The 13,469-nt window shown below is 37.8% G+C and overlaps 1 protein-coding gene and 1 long non-coding RNA gene across 4 annotated transcripts; one reads left to right on the top strand and one right to left on the bottom strand.

Moving 5' to 3' along the window:
- The first annotated feature begins 4,558 nt into the window (after positions 1 to 4,558).
- On the top strand, positions 4,559 to 7,000 carry LOC309498448. 2 transcript variants are annotated; one of them, XR_014205941.1, is made up of 4 exons: positions 4,559 to 5,309; positions 5,468 to 5,569; positions 5,774 to 5,878; positions 5,975 to 7,000. It is a non-coding gene; the product is annotated as an uncharacterized lncRNA (long non-coding RNA). The 2 variants fall into 2 exon arrangements; XR_014205942.1 differs by having other exon boundaries at positions 4,566 to 5,309; positions 5,511 to 5,569.
- LOC309498429 (uncharacterized protein) lies at positions 5,306 to 12,817 on the bottom strand. 2 transcript variants are annotated; one of them, XM_082169192.1, is made up of 5 exons: positions 12,132 to 12,817; positions 11,037 to 11,312; positions 10,123 to 10,875; positions 7,932 to 9,988; positions 5,306 to 7,642 (listed from the first exon to the last, which is right to left on the bottom strand). In XM_082169192.1, the coding sequence occupies exons 1-3, from the start codon at positions 12,691 to 12,693 to the stop codon at positions 10,526 to 10,528; spliced, it is 1,188 nt and encodes a 395-aa protein (XP_082025318.1). In that variant the 5' UTR covers positions 12,694 to 12,817; the 3' UTR covers positions 5,306 to 7,642; positions 7,932 to 9,988; positions 10,123 to 10,525. The 2 variants fall into 2 exon arrangements, with proteins under 2 accessions (XP_082025318.1, XP_082025317.1); XM_082169191.1 differs by having other exon boundaries at positions 7,932 to 10,875.
- Positions 12,818 to 13,469: the final 652 nt, after the last annotated feature.

Genomic DNA, 13,469 nt, shown 5'->3' on the forward strand with positions numbered 1-13,469 from the left:
AAAAATTGCCATTGTTACTAGTAGAAATCCAATTCCAGATATCAATAATTATCATTTTAACTAGTGAAAATGTAATTGTTGATATCAAGAATTCATATCCTGGAAATTAATAAAAGTTAAAACGGCTTGCTATACTCCTTGACGATCACACTTTGACATGATTGGTTACATATGGATCTGGTTACAAGGTAGTTTTTGACGTTAGAAACACCAGCGGTCTCAATTCGCCTACTTATTCTACGCCCTAAAAGTATGTACTCTTAAATATTATATAATCTATAATAGCATTAAACATGGCAATTCCATGTTTCCTCCAAACAATATTTTCCTAATTATCAAGACAGGCACATGAAAGGTCAACGAACAACATTTATTAATTGTGTGTGGCAGAAACACGTTTATTCAACAGAATCTCTGCTTAGAGAAAATTATACCTGTTTGATTTTGGCCAAATTAAAGATCTGCATACGTGGTGCATACAGAATTGAACAGGTCACACAAACCTTTTAAATACATTTGTCCTTGGGTTAAAGAAAACTGAGGAATATTTTGGATGGCAGCCTCTCAGTTTAGTAGCCTACATAAAATGAAATAATCTCAACTGCCAATTAAATTTTTTTCCCCCAAGAATTTAAAGAGTAGGCCTATCCTATTAATGAGTTGTTCTCCCCCCTCCTTCTCACAACCCGTTTCATCACATGCAACTGTTGATTCTGTTTTTACTCAGTGGGCAGCAAGATTCTGGAAACTGACAATCACAATAAAAAAAAAAATAAAAAAAATAGCAATTACAATTCTCCCACAATTCTGAATAGACAACTAAAAAAAAAAAAAAAAAAAAAAAGAAGAGTAATTTAGCCTACTATTGGTTCTGGCATAATGTTAGTTGGTGCAGTCTATTTACAAAAACATTTTTAATTATTTTGAATGATTATTTTTTTTTATCGGTTTGAATAAATTATTCAAGGACCCAATTATAAAGATGTCACTTGTGTCATTACTGGATGAATCAGCGTTTTTGAACAAATCTTTTGAATGAATGATTCAATGACAAGTACATTTTTTAACAGTCACTTGTCTCCACCTACTGGTGTCATAATGTAATCATACAATCTTTATTTGAAGCATCAAGTTACTTTCAAAAGGTGATTTACTCTATTTTCACTTCTGTTTGAGATGGGGGAACTGGTTGTCTCCCTCGGTTGCATGGCTGTAGTTTGGGTTTGAACATTGAGGGGTTAAAGTGTGAACCATACCAGGAAATGCAACTTCGTGAGGTTTATTTATTTGTTTTTTGCTTTATTTTTGCAAAATGGCTCACACATGCGAAGTTGGTTGATAATAATCACTTGTTTACAAAGTGCCATGGAAAGTCAAACTGTCATTGCTTAAAATGTTCTTATACTGAACATATTAGTTTCCTGTCATTAATTGGATTATCTTTGATTTTCCCAATAGGCATATCTGTTATGAACTGCTCCGAGACACGAATGTTGAGGATCCAAATGCAGTTTATTGAAGTAAATCGTAATCAGAATCCAGGCAAAGGTCATACACAGGCAGGCAATCCAAACAAACAGACAAATCCAGAGGGTGAGGCAGGAACGGGAAAACCAGGGGCCCGTTCTTCGTACGTCGCTAACTCACTTAGCTGGATTTGATTGTTGGCGATTTAGCATGATCTTGGATTGTTTGGTTCTTCGACGCTCATCCTGAACTTGCTGTCATAGCAACAGGTGCGCAATCTTAAACCTGCTCGGGAGCAGACTTATTTCATGTTAACAGGATTAGACTGCGGCTTCATAAACGGAGCTGATACGGGAAGTCCAGCGCAGCGCGATAGTGCACTTTCTGAGATATATATTTTTTCTTGCTAGACCATAGACTGCCATCAAGGCCTCAATGAAGGGGATTATGTGCACAGAAAGGGGGTTCACAATGTAAATGTGCAGCCCAGTTACTATATTGTGATTCTTAATATTCCAGATTAGTATTATTATATCAAATTAAAAAAAGGCAGTTGACTAAAATCTTCCATATCACAAATGTGAAAGCAAAATGGCCAGGATCTGTGCATGACTTAAGAATTTTCAGAGATTCACATTTATGCACATTATTTGAAAGTGGTAAGGAAAGTTCCACAATTAAATTTCAAGCTCGCTGTATTACATACACTTATGCTGATCCTAACAGAACTGCATTTTTTCATAGGTGATTATGACATAAGGCGTCTCCCCATGTATAACATCAACATTGTTCCTGCCTGCAGACAGGTGTTTTATGACCCCATTCCCTGACCCAAACCAGTTACAATGCAGCTCTAGCCAGGACAAGGGCACACAATGAAATGAACTTTGGCTAACTAAAGGGAAGATTTCAGTGTCTGATAAGTCTGAGGGTTGCACACCTGACAGGGCCTGGGACATTGTTGCATGTGCATTACACAACATTGCCCAAAAAAAAAAAAAAAAAAAACTTTTCATTAAATGTTTAATAAAAGACAAATATGCTTAGTTCCTTGAGTTTTATTTCAATTGTTCTTTGTAAAGAAAAGCCAGTGGTCAAGTGCCTGCAACAAGAGATATTAGACGCATGCCTCATGCAACAAATAAAAAGGAAAAGTTGGCTATACACTGCCCACCTGTAGGCCTATGTCTCCTCTGTCTGTGCAGACTCTTCTGTAGGCCTTTCTGTAGATGTGGAATCCTGCAACTTATATTGCAACCATAAAGCATACAAGTATAAATTAAGTAAAGTTACTTATGCACTTGCAGGTAGGCTAGTTCCTCCATATGACAGTTATCTGAGAGGGTTTATTCACTGTCCAGTGCAATGGAAACAAATGGACATTACAAAGTCTTATACTTTCTTTACTTTGGAAAGTTAGAAAATGTCCACTTACTGCACATATTTCAGCCACCACTTTCTTGGAAACAGATACAAGTGTTGGTGTATTATGTAAAAGTGCACAAAAGAGGAAAACACAATGTCATTACAATGAACTACACTCGGGAAAAATGTGATCAATAACTCATGGCAAAATATTTTTACATTAACATAAGTTTATCAGTTTTCACTTTCACAAGTCAAAGCAATTCATCATTACTCAAGATTTAACAGTTGAAATGACTATAGGCTACAGCCTTAATTTAATGCAGCAAAAATTATTTTACAGTGTAGGCTACTAAGATCTTTTTTTTTTTTGCCTTTTTCTTGGTTGCTTTTATAAAGAGACAACCATTTATTTAACAGTGCCTTTTATAAAAGAGACTATAATATAGGCTAACTAAAAATTACCATTATGTAGAATATTTTTGAAATATTATACAATTATTAAAATACAAATATATAGGCTATTAAGTGATAAAGAGAAGAACCTAATTAGCCAGATCATGATTACCACGATGATATCATCTTGGATGTCTCATTTGATCTCGGATGTTTTAAGCAACGTACGAAGAACGGGCCCCAGGACACGGGCAGAGATCAAGAACCAGGAACAATGACAACAAAGGAAACGCTAAGAAATGTAGTGGAATAATGATTGAATGTGACAGGTGAATGTGATAATCAGGGATGATGAGTCCGGGCAGTGAATTATGGGAAATGTAGTTGTGAGTGAATAATAATAGTCTGATGTAGAGTGCCCTCAGGTGGCTCTCAAGGGCACTCCAGCTGATGACCGTTACATAGCCCCCCCTCAAAGGAGCAGCTTCCTGATGCTCCTAAAATTCTCCAGGAGGGAGGTGGAGCGGAGGCGGACCCGGGGGCGGGATGGAGGGCCAGGCCCGTGGAGCGGAAGAGGACCTGGAGACTGCGGCAGGCAATCCAAACAAACAGACAAATCCAGAGGGTTTGGCAGGAACGGGAAAAACCAGGACACGGGCAGAGATCAAGTGCTTGCATGTGGATTCTCTCTCCGCTTCATTCCTGCCTCATCATAACAATATCTGTCATATTAGCAGAACACATTTTACACATGAGGAAAACCAATTATTTAGTCAATAATTCAAGAAGGTCCATACTTTAAAGCTCTTGATTCTAACTTGTACTTGGCTTTATGAAAAGGTAGTTATTGTAATTGTTTAATATAGCATTTGTTACAATAAGGATATAATTAGGCTACAGGTAGACCATGGCTCACATTTGAACTTTTTCTGTCTTTTTTAAAAGTCTATTCCCTTAACAGGTTATTTATTATAAATTATACAAGTTAGTTCAAATGTAGCCTTCCACAATAAATACAATAGAACTTGATAAATGATAGTAAAGGTGGTCATGAGAAGTTTAAAAAGCTTGCAGGAGGATGTTTTCCTCTCGTTTCATCCGTCTTTTTAGTGGCTATTTTTAGATCATGTTTGATTTTCTCCACAGCGTTTTGCTGCATTCTCAATAGAATTAAAATGGGTTGTACATTTTATCAACGGCTCGCGCAAATCTTATTCACACTTTTGGAGCGCGCTGGTGTATACAGTAATTAATAGCCTGATTTTATGTTTCGGTCGTAGTACCAGCAACATGCAAGGAGTGCCGGCAAGCAAGAAAAAGTGAGGGTATACCCGGCTACGCGTCGCTGCCTGTTGAATGAGTGCTGAAATCAATTACTCATCATTAAAGTCATTTTGGCTTCATACTTTTGGCATAAAGTTAAACATTTGTCATACCTGACCAGATGATGTTCAAAAAAATGTCACACCAGATAAGTAAGTTGTAGGTTGTGTTTGAATAATTACGTATCTTATTTAGCTGAAGTAAATTACACGCAATTCTCACGTATCCTTGCTTGATGAAGAATGAGAGACGGCCCAACGATCAGTTGAAATTCAAAAGGCTGATTTTCGCTAAGCAGTGACGATATATGTTGTCCAGTGGTTGTCCAGACACCCTAGGCACAACCTTAAGCAATGGCCCTGAACGGTGGTTTAATGTCAACATTGTGACAACGCTGTAACAACCTTCACCACACAACGTAGTTATGGCAACCTTTTGGCTATGTTGTTAAAACGTTGTTAGAAGGTTGGGTGTTTGCGATAACCCTAGTAGGCTAACCCCAGGACTTTCCAGAACTCAGCTGTGGGTTGTTCCTGTAAACAAATCATTCCTTTCTACACAGAACGGATCGACAACACAGCATTGATATTTACATTGAGAATTAAAAAAAAAACTCACTCAAACAGATCAGATGAAACGAAGAACCAGGAAATACTGTGTGAAAAATGCAGATATAAACACAAATAAGGAAGAGCTGAGAAGTACGAGACAAACAGTTATACGGTGGGTTGCAAGAAGAAAGACAACAATGGGAGCTGGTAATTGTTTTGTTTATTACGTTACCATTCAAAATGTATAACTGATTATGAACAAGTTTGTTTATAAATATATTTACAACCATCGAAAAAATACTTTCACTTTCACTTTGTCCTGAGAAAAGTACGATGCTTGTCAATCGTATAATTGCACATTTCAGATGTTGTAAAGCCCCCCAAAAATTGCCAATCACTGTTCTGTAGGAAATTCACAGGTGTACAATCAGACTGATGCTCTTGGCCAGGAGGGAAATATTTTAAAGGTGAGAACACTTTATTGTTAAAGACAATTTGCTGTGAGCTTATAACTATAATGTTGCATTCGAATATAAATATCCTTAAAAGCAGTTTACAAATGGTAGTTGATCAAAAAGATCGTAAAGCCTCATGCACACTATAGTGCTGGCAGTGCTACTGGTTAAATCACTGGATTACACTGATCAAATTAGTCATTTTATCTTGTCTAGTCTGTGAAGGAGCTTTCTCCTCCCTCTCAAACACTAATGGATAACCAATCCGTCAGCACTTCTGCATCTCAAAAAGATGGAAAAAACCCAGATCCCACAAACACAGTGAGCACTGCATATTAACTTCATTTAATCAAGCCCATCAGTCTCAAGAAGTTGAAAATGTTTATTAATTAGCACCCATGTCTTACATTTTTCTAGTGCCCAGTTTGTTTCTCTGCACTGAAACCTGCATGTATAAAAGGGTGTACTAAAAGTGAACTGCTTCACTGTACTCAATGCCTGACCACTCAGCTCCTGTGTAGCTCCTGCCTCTACCCCTGCACTTCTGCTGCCTGCCCCAACAAGCTGTGCCCCATCGTCTCCACACTGCTAACCTGCGAAGTGGTATCCGATCCAAAGAGTAAAGTGCATGGTTGTCCAATGTTCAGAGCCTGTCCCAAGTGTCACAATCTGATTATGCATGAACAAGGATGCAAGTTTGTGAGATGCTCATCATGCAATTACAGGTTCTGTTTCATCTGCTTACAAGATGATTGTAGCAAGAATGCAGCAAACTACTGGTTACTAACTTGCACAAAGCAGAGAGCAGAAAGACAGAGATTTTTTTCACCACAATCCTGAACAGAGATTCATCGCAGGGTTGGAAACTACTTTCTAAAATGCAAATCCAAGATTTGGCAGTTGCTATACAGAAGTGAACAATTAATTAATTAATTAATTTCACAAACTGATTCAGACTACAAAATAAATATAATATCATTGACTATTTTCCCCTGTGCTTTGAACTTGTTTTGCCTTACATCTGACCTGGACTTTGGTTAGCAGGCATATCAACTCAAGTATGGAAATAATTACTTATGGTTCAAATTAGCACTGGTTAAAACTAGCAGACTTGTATCGTGTAATATTGTTAATAGTGAAACTGACAGAACATTATCTCTTACTAGGACTCTGTGCCACTCTACTTCTTTTATACTTAAAAGGCAATATTATCAGTTGAAATGACAGCTCATGGTACAATATAAAAAGATCCATACAATATTTCATTTTAAGTATTTAAGATTTAAAAAGGTTTGGTATAATTTGTGCTGGTCAGACAAAGTACAGGAAAAAGTACAGAAAAAAAAGGTAAGATGAAGTAGGGATGAAGTTCAGAGGAAGTCTGTGCATTGAAACATACAAAGTTTAATGATTATTCAATAAACCTTGCTCATTATTTTGTCATCACTTCGTCACCTGCTTTATGCTATTTCACGCCTCAAGAATTTTAGTTAATACAGTTTTGGGCACTGGACAAAATACAGATTTGTTGACTGATTTTGGGTATCAGATAAGATTATCTGTTAACTGGTTTTGGGTATCAGAAGAAAAAAAAACTGCTAACAATTTTGGGTACCAAACAAAATGGATGTTTGACAAAATCTGGTAAAAAGACTGGATCCAACATTTCAGGAGTGAAGATTCAATCTAACTGTTCATATTAAAGACTTACACAACAGAGTACTGCCCAGATTCAAGGTCCTATTGTCAGGCACTTTAAATCTAAGGGAAAGAAAGATATTTTTGATAGGTGTTAAGGTATAATGGTACAAATATTCATATGATGGATGCTTTCCATTCAAAGCAGGGACCGTCCTGTCAGGGATGAATGCAGGAATATTATCTTAAAGGGATAATTCACCTAAAAATAAAAATTCTGTGATCATTTACTTACTCTCATGTCATTCGAACAAATTAAATCTGTTCATCATATAAAGCGATCATGTCTCTTCACAAGACTTGAATTAAACGGCTTGATTCATATGGATTCAATTTGACACCTTTATAACCGTTTTGGATCTTTTAAGGTTTGGTCACCTCACTCACCTGGAAGTTCAATGGAGGGACAGAAACAGGTTTCATTGAAAATATCTTAATTTGTGCTTTGAATAGGGAGGCACCGATATGATTATAATTTGTTTGGCCGATACAGATTGACAAACAACTATTGGCCGATTCCGATATTTGTCACTTGCTTATTTGAACTTTTGTCATTAAAACAGATTAGTGTTTTGATCATCTTAATTTAGCAGTTCAAAAATGCATGCATTAGTAAAATAATTTCAATTGAACATGGATTGGATCCATTTAACATTCAACATGCCAACATAAATACAACAGAACAAAGATGCATATGAAATAAACAGTGCTTTTCAGGTACTGTAGGTCTAACAGTAGTTTTTAGGTACAGAAATAAAGTAATCAAATGTAAAATATATTCTTCATTGTTTAAATTAAATATACATTAATCATTATTAAAGTCACAAAAGTTATTTAGGCAAGAATGGTGAGCGATTTGTTTGTCTTTTGATGTTTGATTAACATTAAAACGAGCAGCAGGAATATTATACTAGTACACCGTAATTTTATTTCTCAAATGTTTATTTAAGATATAACCAACTATGTTTACAAGGATACTAGCCAAGATGGGCATTTTTATATAATTTTGTATGAATTAGAAGAAGTGAAAGAGAACTCAATTCAGTATTTGCACATGGTCTATAACTTAAAGGGGGGGTGAAACACTCAGTTTCAGTCAATCTCATGTTAATCTTGAGTACCTATAGAGTAGTATTGCATCCTTCATATCTCCAAAAAGTCTTTAGTTTTATTATATTTATAAAAGAAAGCGGCTGGAGGCGTGCCGTGTGGGCGGAGCTAAAGAATCACGAGCGCCAATCACACACACACCATACGTCGCATGCTCCATAGATACATTAACTATACGTGATCATGTTTACTTGCTGTGCTTATGCGCCGATAGCTAACAACACAGACATTTGAAGCAGTTTTACTCACCGCCTGCGGTTCCAACGCACAACCGTGAACCTTTATCGTTGGGACTGCTCCATCCTTAAAGGGATACTTCAGGATTTAGCATTAAGCTTTGTATTAGTAGAAAACCTGTAGTATTTTCGAATTACCGTGCTTTCTAACCTCATATCCCTCTGAGATGAGAGATTTATGTATTTTTTGTCTGGAAAATTGTCATTTTGCGTCATCTGAGGATTTTTTGGCCAGAGGCTAAAGACTACAGCCAGTAAGAGGGGCTGTCCCGCATGTTTTCAGCCCGCCCATAGGAGGTGGGATCTCACCATAGGGGATCTCACTCACAGAATGTACACATAGTATCAGCCGTCTTTCTTTGGAAGTTAAGCTAACAGGCTCTTGTTCTGTGGAGAAAGCTGAGTATAGTAGGAGAAAGCTGAGCAGTAGGGGTTACCATCCTCTTTTTCCCGGACATGTCCGGCCGTCGAAATCGTCCAAAATGTCCGGGATTCGGCTTTTGGTTTCTGCAGTCGCCATTCATTGTTTACATGCACACCTTTTGTTTCAATCTAACTGAATTCATTCCGATTGGTGAATCTGAATGTAGTGTTTACATGAACGCTAAACAAGTTACCGGTTGATGTGCGTTTTAACATTGCTAAGAAAATTCCCGCTCCTCCATGAGAGATAACTTACGAGACCGGTGCGTCTCAGTAATCACGCCACTGGCCTCGCGCCGTTCTCCCGTGCCCCTCAGCCTCGTCCTGCTCGCCACAGTAAACATAATGAATGGCGAGTGTAGAACGCAAAAGCCGAATCCCGGACATTTTGGGCGATCGGGCAAACTCGTCAAGGAGTCTCACTAGTAGCCTAGCCTTCTTGTTTTCAACTGCGCTCTCTGACCAGTAGGCGTGGCTTGGGAGTGGCCTCCTAGGGCAGCGAAGCAAGTGCATTGTCTTTCATCCACATAAGCCAAAAATACATTTTCTGGCTTTTCTCAGTCTAGAAAGCTCCAAATTCAAAAATAATTTCACATTTCTTCTACATAAATGACCTATTTTAAATACACATTCATCTTTCCAGAGGTGAAGTATTAGACGATCTGCAAATCCGGCGTCGAACTGGGCCTTGTTTATAAAACAATCATCGTCGAAATGCAGGGAACAACCAAGAACACTTGCACAACTCCGTTGATGACTTCCCTAAAGCCGAGCACAGCGCTTTGATGGGCGTACTGCTTTCGCTCTCTCGCTCAGGTCTACGGGTGCGCGAGCGCCCTTCAGAAGTGCTCTTAGGACCCGTATAAGGAAATTCCGCCCCATCTGACGTCACACACGCCCATACTCGAAAAAAACCTTCCGAAACTTGTGACAAACCGGAAGGAGTATTTCTGGCACAGAAATACTCCATCAAACGTACAACTTAATTTTTTTTAACTTTGTCCATGTTTAGCATGGGAATCCAACTCTTTAACAGTGTAAAAAACTCAGTATGCATGAAATAGCATTTCACCCCCCCTTTAAGATGTGTGCGCACACAAAACTTCTCACACAGTGAGTAGAATTGAGTTCTCTTTCGCATCTTCTTGCACATGAATGTTTAAAATCGCCAGGTTTAAAAACACGTGCAAAGGACAAACTTTCATGAACATGCAGCACTGGCCTGAACGGGACAGGTTCCATCAACTCAACTGTCCCGAGGGTTGTTCACTCTGGCCATAGGCAGTCCTTATTATCGAGCTATAAATTATAGTATAGTTTTAAATTGATAAAAATTCGCGGTGCATCTCTAGTTTTGAAGATTAAACAAAGTCACCCCAACATGTGTGAGTAAATGGTGACAGAATTTTCATTTTTAGGAGAACTATCCCTTTAATAACTTTGGACCCTATATTGGATCCATCACAAGACTAGCATTAATAGTGAATTTACACAACTGTTGTCATGAACACTGATGAACCTTCAATCCACCATCATTTCGAAACTTTTTTCCACACTGACCGCAAACATAAGGTTTCTCTCCCGTATGAAGGCGGAAGTGGCGCTTGAGTGTCAATGCGTGACGGAAGCGTGCACTGCATATAGAGCAAGTGTATGGCCTCTCTCCTGTATGGATCCTCTGATGGATCTTGAGATGGTGCTTACGGTTGAAGTCTCGCCCACATAGGCTACAATGATAAGGGCTCCGGCCGGGGGGAAACGCATGGCACCCAGGACTCTTATAATGGTTGTTGTGGAGCTTTGGGAAGTGGTTTTGTTGGCCTGAGCTTGAGGACGACAGGAAATCTAGGTCTAGAGGCAGAGAAAAGGGAAAACTACATGTAAAAATCTTGCAATATGGCATATTACTGTACTTAAATGGATCAGTCAGTTTATAATTGTACTCAGTGCAAACTAATATCACCCTACTAGCATGGCATATTATTTATATATAGTACAACAGTAGTACTAACCTAGGGGTTGGTTGGTGGACTGAAAGTGCATATTTGATTGACAGCTCTCTGTGTGCAATGGCTCAGGTCTCCAGTCTTCCAATAGTCGAGACTGAGCCAGAGAAAGGCTGTCTGAGTTGGGCTCCTCCACCACAGAGAGGGACACTGGGATTGGATCATCATAACTCTCATCTTTCTCCACTTTTACAGCCACTTCAAGGGATGACCCCCCACTTGTAACTGTCCCAGCACATGTCTGGTCAGTTTTGGTCATATTGTGTTGATCATTCTTGATGTCTGAAAAGGGAGTAACTCATAAGTTTAATCAATCCAGTCCAAACTATGCACAGTAGCAATAGATGTATACATTGCAAACTAAATATACTGTTAAATTTACAGTAAAAAACTAAACAAAAAACACAGTAAAACTACTGTGTCACTGTTTCAGGTATTACAGAATGACATATTGGTGCCTATATAACAGTTTATTTCATTAAGCAATGTAACGTTAATAAACCAATTAGCTATCAAAATCGCTTTTTACCTTAAAATGTAGTTAACAACCATGATAATACAGGTGGTACAATAGAAAGCCACATAACTGATCAGATCAGAGTTCATTGTAAGTGGCCTGTCCATAAAACATGGCCAAATGGCCAATATTTGTTCAGGGTAAACTAAAATAATGCAATAAACATTAACCAAGCAACAGAAAGTACCCATAAAAAACACCCTACTGTACATTACTGATATAAAAATTAAAATTAAAATACAACTAAATAAAACATAATCATAGGTGATGATTATATAATAATATAATCACACAAAAATAATGTTAAAGTTAAACCATTTAAAAGTTATGGTAAGTATATGATAAGGTAACTTAGTAAAAGTATTTTTTTTCATGAGGTGATACGGGTACCACTACTCAGACAGCAACATATGTCGTTATTATGGCTAATAACAACTCACATGGGGTAAAATGAAAAAGTAAAGACTAAACATGAAGTCAAAATGGGCCAATAGTTTTAAAGGTGTGTATCATTAACAGTCGGTCATTTTAACTGATTTAAAACTTTAAATTATGCATTCGTCTTTAAACATCAAATAGCTTACCATTTGTGTCATCTAATCTATAGTGAGTTGATTCCTCAAGTGTATCCGAGTTTAAAGTCTGAGCGCACGCGCCTCCATTTTGGTTCCCACAGATTGATCCTCGCTGGAATATATTAGTTTCCTTGGATCCACATACCTCATAATCATGTTCCGAGTTCACAGTGGGCTCGGTTTGTTGTCCTACGTTAAGGGTATTTAACTGCCGACCCCCACGCTGAACCCTGCTGCAGCTGATTGGAGGCTTTGTCACCAAATGTTTGGTACTACCGATGGGAAAATCCTCGAGTCTCTGTGGCTGTTGATCCAGGCGACCACACACAGTTGACAGTTGCGTTTCAGCTGTTTGCAGCCTAAACTTGAGCGCACTGTTGTCCCGCAGAGCCTCTTGAATCTTGCCCTGCACATCTCTCAACGCTCTGTCAAGCAGTCTGGTTATCTCCGCAACGGCGATCTCTACCGCAACACCGAGCGCGTTTTGAAGGGTCGCAGTCAGTTCATCTTGAAACGAGAACGATACCTCAGCGATCACTGCGGGGTTTGCAGGACCACCGTTTACCTCCATTTCCTTTCTCGTTTAAAATAACTTTTCGCCAATATTCTAATATCTTAAGAGTAGACGAAGAAGAGCACCGCTCACCGTATAACCCTGAAGAGGCGAACGTTTATTAGCTGGCCAACCAAATCATTCCCTTCGTTGGGTGAATATAAAACAACTGAACATTTGTACTTAGTTTTAAACGAGCCCATTTTAACTCTTCAAAAAACAAACTAACAGAATACATAAAAAAAAAAAAAAATTAAAAAACATAATTCACTGTCGTCAACCCTGGTAAAATGTCAAATATTAAATAATTGAATAAAACTCCGGAATAAGACACAGTTGTCCTCGTTGTTTTTAAAAAGGTGTTTTTTTCTTTCACATTTACCTTTTAAGACAGGGCTCATAGCAATATCTTAATGAACACTTACTAATGTGAAAAAGAAAACCAGAGTAATATTAAAATAGCAAATATTTTGACATTAGCCTAATTGACATTATGAATGTAAACATTTTCACAAAGTCATGTGGAGGGTTTACATTTGTTCAATTTACATGTGTGAAACTGATATACAAAACAAAATTATCATGTTCACAAGGTCAAGAATCCGGGGATTAAATAGATTTAAAAAGAATGTTATTAATTTTCACTGAAAGCTATTTAAGTTGACCGCATATACGTAAGAACACGAAACAATGCATTTAGGTGATTATATATTGATAGCTATTTTTTAAATAAAAGTAATTTGTATTTTTTTAATTAGTTGAATTATAGCTAATCATCATAATCAACAACCGAG

Source organism: Leuciscus leuciscus, assembly GCF_965113295.1.
Source record: "Leuciscus leuciscus genome assembly, chromosome: 5".
Lineage (NCBI taxonomy): Eukaryota > Metazoa > Chordata > Actinopteri > Cypriniformes > Leuciscidae > Leuciscus > Leuciscus leuciscus.

Bases quoted from the DNA above. Each gene is read 5' to 3' on its own strand.
- LOC309498429 (XM_082169192.1), bottom strand. From the start codon at position 12,693: ATGGAGGTAAACGGTGGTCCTGCAAACCCCGCAGTGATCGCTGAGGTA. The intron at 11,313-12,131 runs GTAAGCTATTTG...CTCCCTTTTCAG, and splicing joins TAGATTAGATGACACAAATG to ACATCAAGAATGATCAACAC. The intron at 10,876-11,036 runs GTTAGTACTACT...CTCTGCCTCTAG, and splicing joins GTCCACCAACCAACCCCTAG to ACCTAGATTTCCTGTCGTCC.